The 23245-nt window shown below is 46.5% G+C and overlaps 6 protein-coding genes across 6 annotated transcripts; 3 read left to right on the plus strand and 3 right to left on the minus strand.

The window, feature by feature from the left end:
* Positions 1–8999: 8999 nt before the first annotated feature.
* On the minus strand, positions 9000–10506 carry F5891DRAFT_1196850 (uncharacterized protein; the record flags this gene model as incomplete). Its single annotated transcript, XM_041368382.1, has 4 exons — positions 9000–9623; positions 9683–9889; positions 9943–10235; positions 10296–10506. 4 exons carry the CDS (start codon positions 10504–10506, stop codon positions 9000–9002), a joined length of 1335 nt encoding a protein of 444 aa, XP_041218695.1.
* A 1147-nt stretch (positions 10507–11653) lies between these two features.
* F5891DRAFT_1196852 (uncharacterized protein) lies at positions 11654–12599 on the minus strand (the record flags this gene model as incomplete). The annotated part of the gene is made up of 2 exons (XM_041368383.1): positions 11654–12085; positions 12141–12599. 2 exons carry the CDS (start codon positions 12597–12599, stop codon positions 11654–11656), a joined length of 891 nt encoding a protein of 296 aa, XP_041218696.1.
* A 959-nt stretch (positions 12600–13558) lies between these two features.
* Positions 13559–14900, plus strand: F5891DRAFT_986187 (uncharacterized protein; the record flags this gene model as incomplete). Its single annotated transcript, XM_041377715.1, has 8 exons — positions 13559–13665; positions 13880–13882; positions 14014–14077; positions 14138–14153; positions 14213–14298; positions 14335–14472; positions 14700–14727; positions 14848–14900. 8 exons carry the CDS (start codon positions 13559–13561, stop codon positions 14898–14900), a joined length of 495 nt encoding a protein of 164 aa, XP_041218697.1.
* Positions 14901–16225: 1325 nt separating this feature from the next.
* On the plus strand, positions 16226–17171 carry F5891DRAFT_986188 (uncharacterized protein; the record flags this gene model as incomplete). Its single annotated transcript, XM_041377716.1, has 3 exons — positions 16226–16346; positions 16598–16755; positions 16869–17171. 3 exons carry the CDS (start codon positions 16226–16228, stop codon positions 17169–17171), a joined length of 582 nt encoding a protein of 193 aa, XP_041218698.1.
* A 577-nt stretch (positions 17172–17748) lies between these two features.
* On the plus strand, positions 17749–20296 carry F5891DRAFT_1208139 (Rho GTPase activation protein; the record flags this gene model as incomplete). Its single annotated transcript, XM_041369101.1, has 11 exons — positions 17749–17799; positions 17921–18367; positions 18421–18500; positions 18595–18703; positions 18927–19082; positions 19135–19239; positions 19356–19742; positions 19872–19906; positions 19936–19991; positions 20051–20151; positions 20210–20296. The coding sequence occupies 11 exons, from the start codon at positions 17749–17751 to the stop codon at positions 20294–20296; spliced, it is 1614 nt and encodes a 537-aa protein (XP_041218699.1).
* An 850-nt stretch (positions 20297–21146) lies between these two features.
* On the minus strand, positions 21147–22034 carry F5891DRAFT_1208140 (uncharacterized protein; the record flags this gene model as incomplete). The annotated part of the gene is made up of 4 exons (XM_041369102.1): positions 21147–21295; positions 21354–21563; positions 21615–21659; positions 21714–22034. The coding sequence occupies 4 exons, from the start codon at positions 22032–22034 to the stop codon at positions 21149–21151; spliced, it is 723 nt and encodes a 240-aa protein (XP_041218700.1).
* Between the last annotated feature and the right edge of the window lie 1211 nt (positions 22035–23245).

Here is a 23245-nt window from a genome sequence, read left to right on the forward strand (position 1 = left end):
GGTGCAGATTCACTACCTGTCTTGACGTGAGCAAGATAGGCTGCGAGCTCAAGATGGAGTGTTGGCATGTTCCAATGTTTGTCATTTCATCTGAGTTGTGGCACTGCTCTCTTATGGCTTTTTTTAGTCTGCCACTGCTACGAGGAGGCTAAGAGTAAAATTACTGCTGACCGAACTCTAGGCGCTCTTTTGCTTTGTCCTGCCCAAGATGTTCGACTCCTTAAAGTAATTTGACGAGTCGTTTAATACGCTATTCGCGAACTCGGGTACATGGGACAGCATCTTTCGCATTCTCCTCTGCCTCTGCATCTCGCTCTGCCCGAACCGCTGCTTCCACCCTACTCATTACATCCGTCCAGTGGCGCCTTCTCACTTGTCTGCAATTAGCTGTTCTCAAGGCCGTAGATCTTAAATGATGTCTTATTAATCTATTGTACACATGGTGTGTTACGCTCGGCGTTGGTTAGACGTCTTAACGTTCAAGGATCAAAGTCAAAGTCAATGTTCTGATGAAGATGAAGCTAGATTGCAGGCCCTGGTCTGCGTAGGTCAAGTTAAAGATACAAAGCGTAGAAAGTAAGGTATATATAAGGGTATTGAAGCGGAGCTTTAATATGAATAGCGAATAGGAAAAAGAGAAAGAGAATCGTACGATAGAATGTAATAGAATACTATGGAATGATGAGTAAGCATATGTGACAACGTGAAGAAGTGAAAAGATAGAACTGTAACATTACCCCCGTTTTAAGGGTAGTAAGCCCAGATTACTACAAAAGTTAAAGTCGATGTGATCGTTTATAAGAAGAAAGAATGTTAGAAGCGTTACCCAACTGCTCTTCTGTCAACCACTCGTTCTCGGAACTCGGGAACCCCTTCCATTTAACATGGTAAGACCGTCTGGATGATGAACCACGATGACCGATGATGGCTTCGATTTCGTATTCTTCCTCTCCGTCAATGATGTCAGGTGGTGCGTTAATAAAGTTAGGACCGTGTACGTTGTTTTCTTTATAGGGAGATAATAGGGCGGCGTGAAATACGGGATGAATGCGCCATTGAGAGGGAAGTTTTAATTTATATGTGATGGGCGAAAGGACTTGGGTGATGATAAATGGTCCTTCGCGTTTCGGAGCGAGCTTCCGATTAGGATATCCGAGATGAAGGTTCTTGGCCTCAAGCCAAACCTTATCGCCTAGAGAGAATGGTACGAATTTAGATGTGATTCGTTGACGCATGGTGTTACGAGCGAGTTCATGAGCGGCTAGCGCTTCATCGCATGCTTTGTTTAGCATAAGTAGGCGTTGTTCAATATTAGGGATGTCGGATTCAGGGTGTGAATCGGGAAGGTGTTTCGGGTGATAGCCCATCATGAGGTAGAAAGGGGAAGTACCGCGTGCGGAATGATGTCGCGAATTATGGACGAATTCGGCAAGAGGAAGCATAGCGGCCCAACCGGTCTGGTCATTAGCGCAGAAGATCCGAAGGTAAACTTCGAGTTCTTGATTAACTCATTCAGTTTCTCCGTCACTCTGAGGATGGAAGGCGGTGGATAGGGAGTTCTTGTATCCGAGGAGTTTTCCGAGTTCGAGTTGGAATCTGGAAGCGAATTGGGGTCCGCGATCTGATATAAGTTTATCGTAAAGTCCGTATCTAGAGAAAACTTTAGAACAGAAAATGTTCGCGACTCCTTCAGAGTCGATCGTCTTGAGACAAGGGGTGAAAACTACCCCCTTCGAAAGTCCATGGTCTACCACGACCATAATAGAGTTGAATCCGTCGGATAAGGGAAGGTCCGTGATGAGGTCGACTGAGCAATGAGCGAAGGGTCGATTGCAAATAGGAGCAGGGATGGGAGCGAGGGGTGGATGAGATGGATGAGTGTTGACTTTGTTCTGTTGGCAGACACTGCATCCTTCTACAAAAATTTTTACGAAGGTCGCTAGACCTGGCCACCAGTAGTCGCGAGATAGGAGTTCCTGGGTTTTGAAATGTCCAGGGTGTCCAGCGGTGGGAGAGTCGTGATGGAGGGAAGTGAGTTTGTGGCGGATATCGCTGGGGGGTACGTAGGTAAGTCCTTTATATAAGAGAATTCTGTCGCTCAATTTCCAGTCGGAAAGAGCCAAATGGAGTGGGGGAGGAGTTTCTGGGTCTGTAAGCGCCTTTAGCGCTGTCTGTACTACCGGATCGATAGCGGAGGAAATATGTAATCTGTCCGTAAGAGAAGTGTCAATATTGTTAATGAAAAGCGAGTCAGGTAATAATTGAATGGAAATATTGTCCTTTTCGTCAGTATCGACCGGAAAGTGATCCGTTCTACGAGATAATAAATCGGGGATGATTAAGTCTTTACCCGGTACGTGTTGGATACGAAGTTCGAATTGAGAAAGGAATGTTTGCCATCCTGCTTGGCGTCTGTTCAGGTCTTGTACGTCTCTGAAATATTGAAGGTTTTTATGGTCAGTGTGTACGGTTACAGGAAAAGGGGAACCAAGTAAATAGTGTCGCCATGCTTTTAGGGCACGGACGATCGCTAGAAGTTCTCTGTCATAGATTTGATAATTACGTTCAGCCAGATTAAATGATTGAGAAAGGAAAGAACATGGTAACCAATCTCCGTTATCGTTCTTCTGAAGGAGCACAGCTCCTGTCGCATAAAGGGAAGCGTCGGTTGCGATAGCAAATGGTGGGGCTTTATCTGGGATTTGAAGGATAGGTGCCGTCGTAAATATTTGTTTCAGCCTTTCAAAGGCGTCTTCGCGTTCTTTGGTCCATATAAAAGGTTCGTCTTTCTTTGTAAGATCGATTAAGGGTCGTGCCACCGTGGAATAGTCGGCAATGAATCGTCTGTAGAAGTTAGCGAATCCAAGGAATGATCAGACTTCCTTCACTTTCGTGGGAGTTTTCCATTTGGATATACTTTTCAATTTAGCGGGATCCATAGTTACCGAGCCGGGGCGAATAATCATACCGAGATAGTCGATTTCCGTGACGTTGAATGTGCATTTTTCTGGTTTTAGATAGAGGCGGTGTTCTCGAAGTCGTTCTAATACTCTGTGTGTTCTTTTCTGGTGAGTTTCATAATCGTCCGAAAATATGAGGATATCGTCCATGTAAATAATTACCCATCCTTCTTGAAGCATATCGCCGAAGATATCGTTCATCATGGATTGAAAGGTTGCTGGAGAGTTACACATGCCGAAAAACATTACCGTTGGTTCGAATAGACCACGTGCTGTGGCGAATGCCGCTTTCCATTGATCGGATTTCTTTAGACGTACGTTATTATATCCCCATCTGATGTCGAACTTGGTGAATATTTTGGCGTCTTTGAGTTTGTCTATAAGATCAGAAATTAGCGGTAATGGAAAGTTATTCTTAACCGTGTGATTGTTCAGGTATCTATAGTTCTGGCAGGGTCGGAGGGAACCGTCTTTCTTTCCTACGAAGAAGAAAGGTGATGATTGGGGAGATTCGGAGGGTACGATTGTTCCTTTGGTGAGATGTTCGTCGATGAAATCATTCATGGCTTTCTCTTCCGCTGGGTTAAGCGGATAAATCTTGCACTTGCATGGTTCGAAAGAGTCCTTGAGTTCGATTTTATGGTCGAATTTTCGTTCTGGAGGCAAAATACCGTTAGCTACTTCTCCAAATACGTCTTGATATTTCCGGAATGACTCGGGGACGAGTTCTTCGAAAGTTTTCTTGACAGGTTTAGAAAATTCTTGAGCGAGTAGTTGGGACGTGTTCTGTGCTTTCCATACTAGGGTGCCGTAAGTCGAGTAATACCGGTGATCTGAAGGGATGTGTTCGTCAGTGAGGGGGGATTCGGATACTTCCATAGAGAATGTTCCTATGACATGTTCGCCTTTGATGTAGGCAATAAGAACGTCATTGGGATCTATAACATCTGTTTCGTCAGTGTCGTCTTCGGTGGGGAGAAGGTTAGGGATTTTGTGAGAAAAGGATTCTGGAGTGGTTTCGCTAGCGGGATCCCACTCCTCATCTAAACTTTCCTGTGCGTCAAAAAAGACGTCTTCTTCTTCGACTTCTTGTATAGTCGGTTTGATGCTTCGTTCTCGAAGGTGGATTTCTTCTTTTGTCCAATCGATACCTGGGTTTTCTTTCTTTAGCCATCCCATTCCCAGGATTGCGTCTTCCCCTCCCAAGGAGGTGACGAGGAAGCGCGTTCGCATGGGAATGCCGTGGACGAGGAAGGAGAGATTACAGTACCGTGTGATTTTTCCATTCTTGTTGAGCATGCCATCCACGTTTCGTACGGGTATGGGCTTATCGAGTTCGTGACTCTTGATGGAGTTCCGACGGACGAATGTCCAGTCGATAAACTTGCCTTCAGCGCCTGAGTTGATCAGTGCGGCTGCTTCGATGATTTTGTTGACCTTAGAAGAGCAGATGGTAAGTGGAATACACATAGAATTACGATTGCCAATGCTCTGTACTAAAAGTCCTACTCTAGGAGACTCTGACACCAGTGCAGATCTCCGCTTTAAAAATCCTCTTCTTTGTCGGATTCTTCCTTCTTCTTCGGTTTCTTTACCTGGCGTGCTTTGAACGCCTTCCATTCCAAAAACTCCTGGTATTCAGCATCGTCCTTCTTGGAACTAGATGCGGAGTTAGTTTGGGTTTTCCTAGCGGTAGTTACCGTAGGGTGATTCGGGCAATCTTTGGCAAGGCCCTTCTTGCCGCATTTGAAGCAAAGGCCATTCTTGCGCCTGTGGTCACGTTCTTGTGGCGTGAGTTAAGTCTTCCTCGTACTTTTCTCACCATCGTCATCTTCTCCTGCCTCCATCTTATCAATATCCATGGCGTAAGGGTCCTTTGCCCTTCCCATGGTTGGCGGGTTCATCAGTGTTTTCCTTACCTCGAAGTCGAGGGCTTTACTGAGCCATCCATCGATGGTGTCTGGAATTTTTTCAAGGGCTAAGATAGCGGAGACTAGCTCACGCTTTAAGCCGGTGCGGAAGAATAAGATCTTCGTGTTTTCTTCTTCGATGCCGGTGTTGGCTAGGATGGTGCGGAATAATGATGCATAGGCAGGGACGCTGCCGGTCTGTTTGATGGTGGAAATACGCCTCATGGCGGTTTCGACAATGTTCTTGGGATAGAAGGTGGCTTTGAACTTCTTAGTGAAGTCTTTGTAAGAGTTGAAGACTGTGGCATCCATGGTTGCCCTCTTTAATTCACCTTCAGCCCACTTGGCTGCTTCTCCTTTCGTCATTCTACTTAACGTGAGGATGATCTTCTTCTTATCTTGGTTATATACTTCTTCGTTGAGGAGGAAGTACACTTCCATCTGTAAAGACCAAGCGGTGGCCTTGCGAGTGTCTCCATTGAAGACCTCGGGAAGAGAGCCGATTTCTTTAGGCATATCTTCGTTGTCTGAGTCGGTGGTGTCGGGGGTGTTTGTGATGGTTGGGTTCGGTGGGGGAGGAGCTGGTATATCTTCGTAAGATTCAGTCCAAAAGTTCCAGCGCTGTCCTTGGGGCGCTTATCCGTCGTAATAAGTTCTCCACTCAGCTATAGTCCAAGTGTCGTCGTCTTCTGTCTTGACTAGGGACTGTCTAGAGTCGCTCCAGGTAAAACCTGGTGGATTCTGTCCTAGGCGAGACGTTGTGGGTTCTGGGTTCGTGCACCAGTTACAAGTAACGGTGCCTAGAGATGTTAACTTGACCTTTTGTTACGCTCGGCGTTGGTTAGACGTCTTAATGTTCAAGGATCAAAGTGAAAGTCAATGTTCTTATGAAGATGAAGCTAGATTGCAGGCCCTGGTCTGCATAGGTCAAGTTAAAGATACAAAGCGTAGAAAGTAAGGTATATATAAGGGTATTGAAGCGGAGCTTTAATATGAATAGTGAATAGGAAAAAGAGAAAGAGAATCGTACGATAGAATGTAATAGAATACTATGGAATGATGAGTAAGCATATGTGACAACGTGAAGAAGTGAAAAGATAGAACTGTAACACGGTGAGTACTTGTAGCACTTACTATACTGTTTTTCCTTGGAGTAATGAGCTTACTTTGATTGCAGGCTTATCTGTGGTTTTTTGTACTTGTTTGTCGCGCGCTTCTTTCGACCAGTCAATGCAATGCGGTAAGTAAATAAAGGCAAATAAGTCGTATTACGAGCGAGAATGTACTGATGCTCATTGTAATCCAGCATCATCTATTCGCATGGATCCGAAACATCCTGGTGTTACTGAAACGGTCTCATAAGGGTACCTGCAGCAGGCACTAAAGAGGTGGTCAGACTCAATGGTGCTTTGCTGAACGCTTCTGACGCAGGCTTCGCTTTCCCTGTCAGTTCGCTAAAGCTAGTGTGGATGGTGTATTTCATTGTGACTTATAGATGAATTGTTCCTTTCGTACTGACATATACATATGGGACGGATTTGAATGGTATCGCTGAAGGTACAACAATTCAGATGGTGAGTCTGAACAATGTTGGGTCTTGCAGAACCTAGCTGCTATTCGACCCTAAAGGGTTTCTGGACTAGGCTTAAGGCTCAGAGGAGAGGAAATATCATAGAAACTTGCTCAGCACTCAGACTCATACTGGTAACTGGTGAAAAGATTGATTGATTATGTAAGCTACAAAAGTGCCAACATAAGGTAAGGTAAAAACAGTCTCTACAAGCCCAACCAGAAATGAATCCCTACATCGCACGCGTGATTTGAAGCTTGAAAGTCCCACTACTGCCTACCCTTACCACGCCAGCAGATATATAGGCTTATTGCGCTTAGATATAATTGTAGTTTGATTTTATTGATCCAATCAAAAAGCCGGTAAGCTATAACATTCATAGTGTGTGATCTCAGTGTGCCCAAAGTCACTGTCTGACTATGGTCATGCTGGATTGCTATATAAAATATTACTTTATTGCGCAATTCTGATGGAAAACTGTAGATGTCAGACAATTAGCTTGGAACCTGATATGGGTTCCTATCAGTATATTGGAAGAAAACGGAAAGACAGAAGCGACTATGTATCAGTAATATGATTTGTGGCTTGGAGAGTGGAGTATAGAATTATGAACACTAGCTAAAGAGCTGATAATGGCTTATATGGGGTTCACCAATGGGCAAGCAAAAGACAAAGATATCACAGATCAGGCATCTGATGCGTGTTTCACAAGCCACTGCATAGACATATAATGGTAAATCATATTTGCCCAACCTCATAAGGTAAGCATGGCCATATCATGCTTTTTGGTTTTTAGTGATGCCAGGGCGTGAACAGATTCTGACATACCAGATAGGCCCAAGAAGAGCAATGATTTTTGGGAGAGGCACAGAAAGGATGTGGAAGTGAACGAGGCCAAAGAGCTTATGAGAGTGTCTTAAATGACCTGCGTCATTGACTCAAACGTAAGCCGCCCTTAGCGTTTAGGATCAATGACTTGTCTGAAAGCGGCCTAGCGAAGAGACCATGTACCGAGCGTCGTTGACTCAAACGTAAGCCGCCCTTAGCGTTTAGGATCAATAACTTGTCTGAAAGCGGCCTAGCAACGAACGAGGCTAAGAGAATGTCTTAAATTGAAAGCAGCCCAGCGTCTACATCAATAACTCGTCTGAAAGCGGCTTAGCGAAGAGACTACGTAGTATGTACTGAGCTTTCAGCGACATTTTCCCGGCTATAGGACTCTGCCCCACTCTCATTTGCACCCGAAGTGACTGGGCCCTCTTGGCTTTCCCCACCGCCTTCGCTCACGTCTCTCCTGGGTCCCACCTCTTTCCCACCGACGCACAGCACAGGGATCATGGATTCGACATACTTACGGTCAGTGTTTGCTGTGATGTAAAGACCTATGTTGACATGTTGTTGATTACATAATTACATGTTCGTCCCAAATTTGGAAATTCGGGCCGAGGGAGACGGCTCGTGCACTGCAACTGGGACGACTTCGTCTTTGCAAAGCTTTCTCAATTTTAGGCTCCCTGGACCCTGTCACTTTTCGCGTGTACTCAGGCTACTGGTACGCACTATTACTCATTCTGTGGATCACTTTCTGACACTCAGCGCTGGTTCTCAGCTACTAGAGGCCCAGATCAATCATACCTAGTAAGTAGGTATGCTCGCTCATTGCTCACCTTTTCCTCAGCTTGTGAAGAAATATGCATATCTTATGTCGACCTTCCGCAATTCGACGTTTTTTCGAAGTCATTCAGCGAAGCTGTCAGTAGCTCTTTTTCGAATGTAGTGTCTAACTCTCTGTAGGAGGCCCAGAATTTGAAGGCAACAATATCATTCACACCTCCTGCAGCAGCCCAGACACTCTCACACTCGTACTTCCCAGCTGTTTCGCTACAGATCCAGACCTCTGGCCCATCATCGACTCCGATATTGCACGCGAAATCCCAGTGGGGGACAGGTATTGCCGGGTCCTGTGGACGACTCACCGAGAGAGCTTAAACCAAATGCCAAGATCAGAGGTGAACTTAATGTGTGCAGAAAGTCGGATCGTTATGCACTAATGACTTCATTACATGCTGCTTGTAGGAAATACTTGATTATGCACCCTCTCGGCCTCTCAACTCCGAGGAGGAAGACTTTACCTAGGAGTGTCGTTTCTACCTCGTGGGGGATAAAAGCCGGCTAACAAAATTCCTCAAATCTGTCACTTGGTGTAATCCTTCGGAAGTAAAGCAAGCAGTGGAGGAGTGTGGGGTCGAACCAGGTGTTATTGATGGTGAGTCTCATTTCAGCGCGATCCTGGCTGGGGGATCTCGTGTTTCTGTCAATACCCAATTGATACTATATGACCGCTCCCGACATCAAATCTCATGCTAATGTTCGAGTAAACTTTGGTATATTTATATGATTTTCAGCTCTTGTTTTACCTCATGCACTCGAAAACCAGTTTGTGTCGCGCCTCCGAGTCAGGCCAGAATTCTGTTGTCCTGTGTCGTCATTTTCGTACTTCACATTATGAGAGACAACGACACAAAGTCAATTGAAAACATGACGCAGGCTGCACTTCAATCAAAAGCTACTGTGGTGACTACCGTGACTACTACTAGTAGGGGTAACATTTTCTTCATCCTCCTCGCCATCATGGACTCGTGCTTTCTTCTTTCCTTTAGCCTTCCTTCTCTCCTTCGCAAGTCCTGCCTTCATGTGAGATTTAGAAACACAGCTCTGGAACGTATATGCAGAGCCCTCAGACACTCCGACTTTCTCTTTGTAGAATCTAGCAGTGAAATGAGCTGCTGTAGGCAGATAAAATATGCCGTGGTCCTTTAGTTTCTTGTGATATTGGGGAAAGTTTATGGCGGGGTAGTGAGAATGGATGGTCCTAAGGACGTCTTCAATATGTTGTGGCGGTTCGTCATCGGAATCTTCATCGCTGTCTATGTAAAGCGCAAAGGTCCTCTTGAGCGGTTGGGGAGCCGTATGGCCTTCTTGTTCTCTCGCAAGCGTTCCCGGATCGGAGATCATGTCCTTGGTGGTGGGCGAAAGGTGGATATGATTATGGATGACGGGGGATATAATTTTGGTGGGCACTCTTTGGAGCAGCAATGCAGTTCGCTCCTTACGTGTTTTTCGAACTTCATCAAAATGGGGTGTCCTGGGTAGTGTGACAAAGTCTGAATTTCCAGTTTCATACTAAAATTCACGAGCATGCATTATGATGTATCCTCTCAGGCAAATAAATGTTCACATACCAAATATTTAGCCCATTCTTGTAGGTCCCGGGTGCACAACAGATAATGTGGAGTGTCGGGATGGGTTGCATCAACCCAGCAGAATATGTCCTCTCCGAGCCGATGGTCGAAGCAGCACAACTTACCTGTGACTATTTCTAACTCCTTTATATACTCACCCGCAGAAGATGTACCTCCCTGTCGTTGTGTTTGCTTCTCTTTCCGAGCCTGCAAGTCAATGTCACATCATGCAGACTACTTGAAACCATCTGAACACATACAGTATTGAGAATTTCGATAAAAATTTGTCTAGTTTTCCTGCTAGATCCTTGTTCCACCCTCACAGCTTTGAAAGCGCTATTGATGTCCTGCGATGTTAAGAGCCGATGAGGTGGGTCTAAGCGGCGGGCGGTAGACAAACGCCAGCCTAAGTGCTGATATGTTTTTGGGACATCCATCGTAGCCATGATTGAGTCGAGTATGTCCATACGGCAATCTAACTCAGAGTGCGAGCGGTTCACATAAGTCGTCGACTGGTCTCTATCCAGGGTGTGTAAGGGAACTCTAAACTCAACTAATGTGACACGACATGATCAGCATCTCGTCAGACCTGAAATACACACCCTTAACGTACTTTTGTCCGGCTGAGCCTGACAAGGCTGTTGTGCGGTCAATTCTTCTAATGACTCCGGCTGTTCAATCATTCGCTCATAAAAATGCTGAACCGCGCGCATGCGGGTGATCTCATTGGCCTCAACATTGGGCAGGTCTGGACGAGCGCCAAGGAGGAAAGCCGCAGTTTGCGCACGAGTACGTTGACGAGCGGAAGGAATTTTTTTGACCATAGAGTTAATAGAAAGGACTGTAACTTGGACACAGAGAGAAAAAAAAATGTTCAAACTCACCTCGAGTTTTATAAAAGCGATGAAGGATTTCTCATATATTTAATTATCACGACTGGTATGCCGGCAGTCTCAGTAAGAGAGAGGCTGGGCAAATAATAATGGTAAGCATCTTGCCCGGAGCTAACTACTTACAACCCAGCGGTCAGCAGAACTGATCCTGATAGAGCTGTCCACCGTGGCCTAAAATGGATCCTGCCAGGTTTAGCTGCAGCACCCACGGCTTTGAAAGCGGAAGATTAAATCTACGAAATGTCGTTGAACGACCCGAAGAGCACAGCCTATACCCTCAGGCTGCTCAAACTCACGAACAGTGACATACCTGCTGCTCGTATCAACATGCCCATTGCAGCCGTTGCGAGTAACAACTTAGAAGAGGTACGGCTAATCGTTCCGTGCCTTGTAGTCTCATTCTCACCACGTATCGGATGTATATGTACTATGCCATATAAGGCAGTATGACATATTGCATTACAAGGTAGTTGGGAATTTGCTGGGATGGGTCTGGAAGTGGAGAATGTGCGGAAGAAAAAGGAAGTCAACAGTGTTACGGTCGATGCCGGAGACATGATGGACGAGGTCTATGGGCGTCGAACGTCAACACTGGATGCAGGAGCACTCAAACGACGGTAAGTGCATTAGCAAAGATTAAATTGAATGCCCAAAGGGAGAGTAGAGGCCCGGGACACAGACTCATCTGGAGCACTCGCCGAACTCGAATTGGGCTCAAGTGGAGCGCGCACGTGGGGTACTACTAGATGCGGATTGGTCCGTGGGAGGTTCACCGGTGAACATCTCTATCATGATGTCTACGGGTGAATAGCCATTGGTACCAGGAATCCAAGGGAAAATACAAGCTTCTGACATCCCGCTGTAGTCATTACTCGTCAAGAATACACGTGTTTCAGGCTATTGGCTATACTTCTGGCAGATACAAGAAATTCAACACATGATGGTCACATCTGCCAGATGTTATGACGGTCTGTATTTACAACAATCCGAAGGTCACCGTTCATAACGAACAAGTCCGCAGGGTCTTATCATAATCAAATTAGTACATATCACAACAATGAACACCGAGACTCGCACCTCAGTCATCGGCCTCGAAGTCACTGTTAGATGCCAGATCTTCCATAGCTACACTACTGGCATCTCCCTCAGGCAAACACGACTTTACACCCCCAATGTGACTCAGGGTTGAGTTGGCGACAGCGAACGACCTGTAATTGTGGCTGTATGCACCCACATCAAAGTCCTTGGCCACTTCAAGATCCTCCTTGCTATGTCCAACCAAATACTTCCGGAGAAAGGCAGCTTCCTTGGCGTCAATTGTATATCTTTCAAGTTCTTCTTCGACAATCATTTCAAGAAGCGACTGGTATCGGTCCTTTGCCTCGACCGCCCAAGCCGTTCCCAGCACGGCCATGCACTTGGCTTCACAATCAGCTTCCTTTGCAGAGACGGCTTGAGAAATCAGCGTCTGAGACAAACATTTCAGGCAATCTTTGAGGATATCTTTGCCCTAGTGTTTGGCTTGTCAATTTTTCTGATAATGTACGTCAGGTAAGTCAACATACCCCTTCGATATCCGCCACACTCATATCATTGTCACCAGATTTGAGACACCTTTGAAAAAAACGAAGCTCTAACGCATTTGGGACCAAACCATGTGGCTGCTCATAAGGCTTGAACCTTATTTGCGCACGCACCGCAAAGCCAAGCAGGCGCTGCATTATGTTGGAGGGAGGGTGTGGAAATGCAAAAAGTTCTTCTTCTGGATCAGGGGAGGTGTCACTGGATGCCGGTGATCGTTTACGATGGCCAGAGCGTAGTATGGAATGTGCTGTCGTACGACTACGTCTCTTCTTGTTACGGTGACGTGGACTTGAAAGGTCAGGTGGAGGAGAGCTGGGTGGAGTCTGGACGGGAAGTTGAGCACACCCATCGCTACTATCACGGTCGTAACTAGAGTTTCCGAAAGAGCTTGGAGAAGTGGTGAGATGGCCGTGCATAGGAGAAGTCTGAGTGCTCCGCATGATGGTATCTGACCGAGACTCAAGACTTGGGATGGCACAATATAATGAACTTGAATGTTGAACGAATCCGCAGGGATTGAAAGACTGAGAAGTCACAGGCTAGCGCTGTTGGTATCACATATTAATATCACCCCATTGGTTATACTGACCCTATGATACTATGGGAAGATCTGAGTCAATGTGGTCATGTGTGGAACTCTCGACCAAAATGTATCCCTACCACAAACACATCGAGCAACTCCGAGTCTGATTCAGAGATCTAAGGTACGATTCATATGATATCTTGGGGAACGCGAATTCTTATACCTCAACCCTATTTGCTTTCATTTGGCAGGCCTGGACCGGTTGGAGTGGCACTGCATTTTCTTACTAATTAACCCTCTTTGTTATTCCGCCATCCAGGACTCAGACTGACAGTACTCAGTACTCACTGGCACTAGTATGTGGCTCAAATCAAGGCGACTGTAACTGCGTAATACTGTTTTTGTTTTGCTCCTTCAGTTGATATAACGCCCTGCCTGCCAGAGAACCTGAAGGTACCACCTGCCCTACAAGTCCTTTAGCTAGGCTTTATCTGCTATCCTTGCTTCCAGATCCTCCCCACTTGGCATATTTCTGTGTTATTATAGCCTTTTCTACAAGGCTATATAACTATTAGGATAGTCTAAAGTCTTAGACTTTAGATAGTCCTCCTCAAAGGAGTCACGATGTGCTCCCCAGTAATTCCCCATTTGTTTAACTCAATCTCCACACCCGTCTACAAGCCAGCCTCCAAATGTACGTTCAGCTCCAAAGTAACCAAAGTAAACTCCATTAATGCTGCCGTCAAGTCTTTCTAGATAATCCGCTCAAGCTCGTCTATCTCATCTTAATATTTACTCTCATCTCTCTACGCTTTATTTTTCTCAATCTGCTCATCTCTATGGCTCGTGCCGCTGCTCACTCTCTGGCTCGTGCCGATGCTCACTCTCTGGCTCGTGCCGATGCTCACTCTCTGGCTCGTGCCGCTGCTCACTCTCTGGCCCATTGGGGGCCACCAACAACAACATCACATTTGCACACTCGGGTTCGTTGGCAACCATACTATGCCACCCTTTCATCAGTTTCCTCACGCCAATCTCCTTCATATCTCATCACTCCCGCCTCATCTGTATCATTCATCACACATTCACCTCTATCAGCATCAGTCTATGAACAAGAATGACGGCGAAATCCTCAGTTTCATCCCTGAGAATATCAGCTCCGTGACTCCCAGAAATCGAAATATGTCACTGGTTTAGTTGGTAAGTTCAAACCTCACTAGCTATTTTTGGCTCAGAACCCTGTCATGCTTAGTCATCCAGGAATTACCTCTCTCGTATTAGACTCGGAATTGTGCATTTTCATTTTGGCATTGGCATTCGCTACTAAGTAGTGACCAGGACATTTGCCTTCGCACCTTTGGTACTGTCCCTTTCACCGAAGATTTAGCTGATCATGTGAGTCATATCGTCCCGAATTCTAATATTGTCATTACTAATATGTCTGGTCACGCATAGTCGGCGTGTCGTATTCGTGCGTCTGTTTTCTGCCAGTACTACCTGTAGAATAAGGCTTATCAGAATGACCACAAGCCACCGAGCTCTCTATTGACAGTTGGAAGGGCAAGATGGTCGTGCTCTTCTCAGTACCTGGTGCTTTCACCATATGTATTCCCAAGGTATTGCTGATCATCGAACTTACCCCATCCTGTTAGCCAACTTGTCACATTAACCACCTCCCGCCTTACATTGCCAACTACGACAAGTTCACTGTCAATGTCATCGTTATTGTCGCTGCCAATGATCCGTTCGTCATGAGCGGATGGGGATGTGTTGAGGGACTGACAGGCAAGGTAAATCCTCCATACCATCAAGTCATCCCAGGAGCAAATGAAAGAGTTCACGTGCGTAGATAATCACCCTTTCTGACCCCAATGCCACGTGGTCAGGCAGCCTGGGATTAAACGTCAACCTCTCCTCGCGCAAATTTGGAATCTGTACTGCACATTACTGACTCACTCTCCTTCGCACTCAGACATTTGTTACATTCTCATAACCCGACCTCCTTCAATTTTATTAGGCTTGGCTTGTTCTGTTCTCTGCACACTGTACGTTACCGCACTATTGACTTTTTTGTCCTCATATCGATCTTTTGGTCGATCACCTGGAATTGCTCAGTGAATTCACTATTTCGACTGGATGTTCGCTGGCTTGCGCTCCTTATCCAGACATCACGTCTGTATTCCTACCGCGTGTGGTCGCACGTGTCTTGGAACAGTGATTCCCCACCACATAATGTTCATGCTGTTTACTCAATCAACTATTCAGATAGCTTTTCACTTTCCTGAACTACACCCATCCACCTATGCCTCTTCTCGCCACTTCCGCTCGTGGTTAGAGATTGCTCACTGTTCTTGTTATCCAGCATACTGTGTATGCTGCTTGGACTCTGTGTCTGTCATGTATGGTGATCTCTTCATTTGCATTGATGTCAAGGGCCAGTGCAGGCTGTTTGGCCGTGAAAATTTCGAAGCAGAAAGTTATACTCATTCAAGCACTGTCTTTCGAGCATTTAGTGAACCTCCACAGTTGTGCTCCATCAGTTGAGAGCACGAGGACATGATCTTTGGGTCTGATCCTCCCATCATTCACAGCTTCAAGGTACTGGCTGCCATCGAAGGAGTCGTTATACCGACTCCAACTCAGGCCCGCATGAGACTGACAATTTGATTCAGGGCACGTGTCAGACTTATGCAAATATGCACGGCAGAAGTCGGGAGCTTGCACCGCTACGATTTGATTATTGGGCATGAGTCGTGGCAGAAGTAGAAGCAACACATCCGAGATTGTGGTACTCTCTAGTGATATTCTTGCTTCTTGATTCCCTTCCGGCTCGAATTTGAAGTTGTTTCAACTTTGTACCGCAGCCTCGAGTTTGACCCAGCCTGTGACTCGGGTCATCGTTCCAAGACAGTCGTCCCACATCCTCTGAGTCCGAGTCGCCACACCCTCGGGTGGATAACTAGCGTTAATTGTAATGCTTTGTTACCCATCTGAGGATCAACGCTGGTTCAAATTCATCCGACGATGGATCCTCATTATCCATCCAATGATCAATGCTCGTTATCCGTACACCTATCGAATCATCCTCTTCTCTCTGATAGATTACTGCAACATGTACAACGATCACCAGCCACCTTATAACGTGTCGGCGCAGACAATTCGGACTCCAAGTTCAGAGGGCTTTACGATGGTAAACTGCAATACCATCAATCCGCTATGATCAGTGACTGACCAATTACCTTCCCCAACAGCATGTCGAACGTCCCAACCAGACGTTTGACTGGTCGCATAGCACCTTTGAAAATAGCGACTCGGACATACAAAAAGCTTTCAATTTCGGCAACCCTGTAACGATCAGTGACGGGGTTGAGCATTCCATGATCGACAATGTTCACTACACCAGCCTGTTTTCTCCCCGGGTCCGTCACACACCTTACACCATTCCACAACGGCATCGTCCATCTCCTCACAAGGCTACACAACAAGGTGAGGGGACATCCCGAGGCATGGCACCATGTGACCTGTCTCCGGGTTTTGTGCTGAATGCGCCGCCCCCCGCACCAGCTGCGCCTTCTCCTGCACCTGCTCCGGTGCCTTCTCTCGTGCCTTCTCCGGTTCCTTCTCCCGCGCCTTCTACCGCGCCAGTCCCAGCTCAAACAACGTTGTCAGTCCCAGCTCAAACAATGTCGTTAGTCCCAGCTCAAACGACGTCGTCAGTTTTTTTTGGTCTTGGGGATCTAAATAAATCAAAAGTGAAAGCACTATTTCAATTAAAGTGCGAGATATTCAACAGTTCCTTCCTACCAAAGGATGACATCATAAAACACATGGCAATCAAATATCTCAACAATGCCGTATGCCACAGCGGTAGAAAGCCTACTTGAGTCATAGTGTCTGTTGCTAATTGACCTGTAGATGAACTCCTTGCCTGGAGTAAAACGGCAGACGGCTCAAATGAGATCACCAGAATGTGCAGCGCTCTCGTAACAATCAGGAAAAATATTCAAGCTCTCACACGCAGCGCCGTGCTGTGGGGGTACAATTTGCACCAATTGCTGCATACGGAGAAAGAGGTAGTAAAATTTTTTATTGGTGACCTTCTCGACAACGAGACCTTCCTTTGAGGTGTTATCAATGCCAGTCATTTTGTTATTGTTTGTTATTTGTAATTTACATTTGAGTCTAGGTTAATGGAAAAGATGTCAACATTCCTTTTGGGAGCCGAGCAATGCAGCACTACATCCACCAACTACTGTATCACGACCGACAATACAAACATTTTATTGAAAATAAACGGAATATTCAACCGTTGTACACCTATACCAGTGTCTTGTTCAAGTGGGCATTAACTGAAATGTCGAGCGGAGTATTCAGAGAGTTAGATTTCAAAATTGCCGAGGCTATCAAGGATCATGACACAATGGTAAAGCTATTCAAGACTCTGACGAGGGAGCAGCTGGATGCCCTCACTGCAAATATATTGGACTAAGGTGAGCAGCTACGAGAGCAAAGGACATAGCATCGCTGATAACACGCGCAGAGATCAAATGAATGACTCGGTGTCTGGTGCGAGAGGAACTTCGGTAGGAAATTATGTCAAAATATCTAGGCTGCGGCTGCCAGTCTTGTACCCACCCATAGTATAAGTACAAGCATCATATAGCGACGAGACAGATTCGAGGAAGGTGATAAGCCGGCTCTTGTCCCCCGCGAGGTAGAAACAAAACTCCCAGGTGAAATCTTCCTCCTCGCTCGGAGTTGAGAGGCCGGGAGGGTGCACAATCAAGTATTTCCTACAAGCAGCATGTGAGGAGGTCATCAGTGCATCATGATCCGACATTAAGTTCACCTCTGATCTTGGCATTCGATTTGGGCTCTTTCAGTGAGTCGTCCGTATGAGCCGGTACTAGTACTTCAACGAGGCCACCAACAGACTCTACACCAGCTTGAGAATACCGGAGAAGGCTTCTCTTGGGTTTGTTAGATACGTTATGTCAACCAGTGACAATGAAGCAAGGATATCCTGGCATTAGAACATGAAAATGTGAATTTTCTCGTGCAGTAGAATGGAATGCACGCCGACTAAACAATTTCATCCAGAACTCTTGATGCACGCAGTGTGTCGTCGACCAAAGTCGGCAAAACAAGTCAAAATATTGTCCATACAGCCGCCGATGAGGTCCATGTTCTGATGCTGTGTTAAATTCTATTTTTTGGCTCACCTATATCATAGGTTAGCAATGTGAAGTGGAATGGACATTGGAAGAAGTCGATCCAACCGAAGGCCATTACCCTGATGATCGAAAATTACAACAGTACTCCAACCTATTCTTCCTTCTCCAGTCTGAACCCCGTCATATTGCTGCACTATGTCGACTTGGACTTGTCAGCTTATCAGAGATCGACACTCTCTTGCAGACGGTCATGTTCATGCTGTATGGAAACCAATATGAGAGTCGCGAAGAACATCTCCTTTTAACGATCTCCCAATCAGTCTTGTCCGCACAGTTTGAGACAGCAACCGAGTTTGGGTCGCTACTGCGTGCTAACACTCCTGTCTCCCGAATGATGACTACTTACACCCGACGAGGTCCTGGGCAAAGTCATCTCAAGGGGGTGCTGGCAGAACGCATCAACAGCTTGATAGAACACAAAGACTTGAACCTTGAAATTAATCCTGTAAAGGTGTGCCATAACTAGTGCCGAGAGGCATGTCGAGATCTCTAATGAATATACAGGTGTATGAGCAAATGATAAACCAAATAGAAGAAGAAACAGTACACTACCGCCCAACCTACCTCGCAGAGTACCCCCAGAGGTCGCTGCCGAGAATGCCGACATTCAAGCCATCATTGCACCACGGCTTACTATGCTAATGGAAATCGCGAATAGCTTCCTCGTAACCATACTAGAAAGTATGGAAAGTGTGCCGTATGGTATTCGATGGATCTGCAAGCAGATCCGCAGTTTGACCCGGGTCGGTTTGCTTTCATCTTCCTTTCATTTGACGCTAATCCTCTGGTGTGTCACAGCGAAAGTATCCCGAGGCAACTGATTACGCTATTTGCTCATTGATAGGAGGCTTCTTCTTTCTGCAGTTCATCAATCCTGCTATTGTCACTCCCCAAGCATACATGCTCATTGAAGGCGTCCCCGCTAAACACCCTCGCTGAACACTGACCCTGGTACGTGCCGTATTAGCCCTTCCATTTGCACGTTTTTAGCTAGTAATTCACCTCATTAGATTGCGAAGATACTGCAGAACCTTGCAAATAAGCCCTCGTATGCGAAGGAGATCTACATGATCACACTGAACCCCTTTGTAGAAAATAATAAAGCACGGATCAACCAATTCCTCAGCAGTCTTTGCGAGGTCGGAGATTTCTATGACACTCTTGAAGTACGTTCGAGCATGACTCATGTCTTTCATGTCAACTAACATTGAATATTAGATGGACCAATACATGGCTCTATCCAAGAAAGACCTCATGATCCACATCACCATGAACGAGCTGTACAACACTCACTCTTTGATTTTACAGCATGTGGAAACTCTCGTAAGCATAACTTATTTGTCCTTCTGCTAGTTTCTGACACGGCTGTGCTCCAGTCCCCAAATGACAAGCAGCACTTACATATCTTGACTGATGAACTCGGACCTGCTCCGTCACAGGTTCCGCGAAAGGAGAACCGTGCCATAGAGTTGAACCTGTACAGCCGCTGGGAAACGCCTGTACAGGATATCCAAAGTGCTCTGATGGACTCAGTTTCAACAAGCGACATGCTGTACATGGAAACCAAGTCTATTCTTGTACAGCTCATACTACGTTCCATACCCCACGCTGCTGAGAAGTGGCTGTACAATTTGGCTGTGATCGCTGAATGGGCGGCTACGACGAAGGATGCAACACTTGTGCGCAAAGGCATTGAGGTCAAGGAGATGCTTCGTGAATTGGATTGTCTGCTCTTTGTATCGCTCTTGCTCGCCATGATGGCGATATTGACATTCAGCTCAAGTATGATACGCTGGCTACACACTGATCGGCAATGGACTCAAGAAGTAAGTTTATTCTCGCCATGCTGGCTACACAACCTGACCTAAATATGGTCAGCAACTCAAGCCAGGCGGCTACTTTGTCTTTTCCTACCTGTTGTCAATAGTCACACCCATATTCTTCGTCGCCCTAAGTCACATACTGGCAAAGCGGCATCAGCGCGTGTGCAGTCTGTGATGCTGCCATCCCTATCTTCAGGAATCAACCGCTAGCTGTCATTGGTGGTGGTGGTTCTGCGGCAGAAGAAGCGACCTGTAAGATATTTCAATCCTCCTATCCTGTGAGATCGAAATTAAACATCAAATTCTGGCAGATCTGACAAAATATGGTTCTCACGTGTATGTCCTTGGCCGCCGTAGCGAACTCCGCGTTTCTAAAACTATGGTCAAGCGCCTCATGAATTACCCCAAGATTGTATGTCTCCCTCTATTTCCATACTCTCTTACTTACCACCTGTCATACGTTTTCACAGACGATCCTTCGGAACACCGTCGCAACCGGATGCCAAGGCGACGGCAACAACCTCCGCATCAAAAACGTAAGGACGGGAAGAACATGATCTACCAGTGCGCAGACTTTTCTGTACCCTGTTACTACATCAGCCCCATCTGATAGGGGCCAATGAATAGACAAACACATGACGCACATAATCCACAAGTAGTATGTTCACCGCTCCCTTCACCTTCCTGATCATCGCTGTTGCATCATATCAGTTTTTTTCCTCCGCAACACCACCCACAAGGTACCGCGAGAACGCATTCATGCCCCATGGCAAAGATAGACAAGTACAGGGACCTTCCCCTGAGCCGCAATGGCGGGGAGGAAGAGATTGAATTGAGTATAGGTATCGCCCAGAGCAGCAGACTATTAGCCTCATTATCAGCGTGGCATTGCCGCCGCTGCCAAAACGATGTACTCTAAACTTGTACTTTGCGAGCATCCCCTCGTAATGCTTGTTCGATGAAAGTTTTTCGAGTGACATGTCAGCGGGCTATACGTCAATGTTGAGATTCACGATAGGAAGATCAAAGCTATCAAATGTGCGAGTTGGCGAATCAGACAAGAATGATACGCGCTTGTCAGTGGGTGAGATGGCTTGGACACTGGTCTCATGATCATGATTCCCCGCTTATCCGGTCCACCCCCCGGTCATGATATTAATTTGGCCTACTCCAACTTACATTGGATGAATATGTTTGATTCCGTGGGGGATACTAATCAATGCTGAATCTCAGTAGTATGCGATTAGAATACAATACGACTAATAATGCAGCAGATACTTAATCTTGTAATTACGGGTATGGCACGATGCGTAAAGGGTGGACTCAGGTGTATCAAATCTGCGAGGGGCAGACCCTCATCTCTGCGGCTCTGCCAGTGATCGGCAAAGAGCAACTGGTTTCGGATGGGTCTAGTCTCGTTCTCCCGCATGTGCAGGCGGGGTTGACGATTTTGTAGGTGGTGTAGGTGGTGTCTCATCATGAGGAGGTGTAGGGGGTAGAGATCTCTGCTTTGTTGATGGAGGTGCTTCTGGGGACATTGTAGATCTCGATCCTTCCTGCTGGTTGGGAAGTACACTGGGGTAGTGACATTGATTCTTCTTGCGCTTTTGATACCATCTCTCCAAGTGCAGGATGCATCCTCAGCAGCGGGCTTGGTGTCAACCTGGGAGACGAACTACTACCCAAGAGGTTCTGCTGCATTCTCTCCCAGTGACCTTCAACCATGCCGTTCTCTAGCGTAGCATCATCGCCATCGCCCTCCTCTACTCCAGCCAGCAGGTCTGCGATACCAAGGTAGAATGAAGCAGGCTTGAAGAGAATTTCCTTTCCCCACATTGAGGCCCACATATATCACGCAGCATTCGTCCATCCAACTAGGTCGAGGTGGTTCACGGGTGAAAGGGTACCGACATATGTGCCCTGCATGTGTATTCAGCAAGGCACACACACCAAGGAATCATCCTGTGCACTCACCCACTTGGCTGATTCGAGACTGACTAGCCCATCGTTCGGACCCTCCTTCTCTAAGATGACACTATGTGGCGATTTCCATGTATCAATAAGCCCTGGTTCATAGCATGCACCCCAGCTAAAATAGTACACACCGTCAACATCAGGTGTCTCTTCGTTGAACTGACGCATGCTTTCTACAGCAAGACATTCAAATGCCTTCCCATCGCCGCCACCATTTGGTAGTAGCTCAAGTAGCGCGAGAACGGATGGGAGATGCTGCGAGGCGAGCAACGTGAAGTGGTCCGCGAAGGAAGAGCCATGATGCGGAGTAGGTAGATGCATGGATCGAACACAGTGTATCAATGGACGAATGGATGGGTAGGGAGTAGTTCAGCGATATACATGGCTCGTCAGGGTGAGCTGCAGAATCTGCAGAGGATAAAGGGAGTCCATTTTGAATGTGTGGAGGAATGGAGGTCACAGATACTGACGAGAGAGTTTATAGCAGATTACTCAGTAAAGGACATGGACGACTGAGCAGGGAGCAGGCGAAAAGGATTGAGGCACAGAGGCTTATTGTGGAGGAGGGGAGGTTAGAAAGTCAGAAGAATTCAAATGCGTATACCGCTGCAATACTTTGGCAAAAAGATAAAGGTAAGGCAGTGATCATGAAGGCATACACCTATGGGACACAACTTTCCAAATACCTGAGAAATTAATGATGCCATCAGCTTCTGACCCAACGCCGCCAGGTCGGAAGTGGAATGCACCTTTGTTGACAACTCTGGATTTTGTTCCTGGTCCTTTTCCTGTCCATGGTGTCCTGTTGTGCACCATGTTGTCCTTGGGAGAAGGATACCGATTCATGTGGACTCAGCAGACATCGCTCAAGGTGCAAGTATTACCAGAAGGCAAGCACCTTAGCTACGGAGAAAAGGCGGGGCCGGGCAAGAGAGTCGATGGAAGCATCGCACAAGCCCTCACAGGTCATGACTAGTAGTGCTCACAGTAGTACTAGCCGTGTAAGTCACTTATTTCATAGTACCTGGTCTAAGAGGTGTACTTTGACTTACATACTACCATAGCTCGGACCGGTTCAACCTGCAAAGAACCACTGTTTGAAGCCTATCGCTCATTGCGAATCTAGGGCATTTAGGACACTCCCCGAGCTTGTCAATGCACCTAGTACTGCTCGCCCTAGTAGTCCGACTTTTGCACCTCAAGACTCCAGCGTCTTGGATGTTGCAATGGAAGATGATGCTGAACGAGACTGTCATAGCCCAGGTGTGCACATTTTTAATGTTCTATATCTGCTACCTTGATGTTCATGGTTCATTAGCGGTCCACACATGTGAACAGTCTTCGCAACGCACCCTTAGACCAGTCCCAAGACATTTCGAGGACGCCTTACCTGCCAATGAAGATGTCAATCCTTCCGAGTCATGTGGGAATAATCTGCCTCCTGTGACAGGGACCCAACATCGAATTCAAAGAGTGATTTTTGACCCTGCACGACTCACTTCAAACAGCGTTTAATGTGATGGGCCTTTGTC

Source organism: Suillus fuscotomentosus, assembly GCF_016647785.1.
Source record: "Suillus fuscotomentosus strain FC203 chromosome Unknown F5891scaffold_108, whole genome shotgun sequence".
NCBI lineage: Eukaryota > Fungi > Basidiomycota > Agaricomycetes > Boletales > Suillaceae > Suillus > Suillus fuscotomentosus.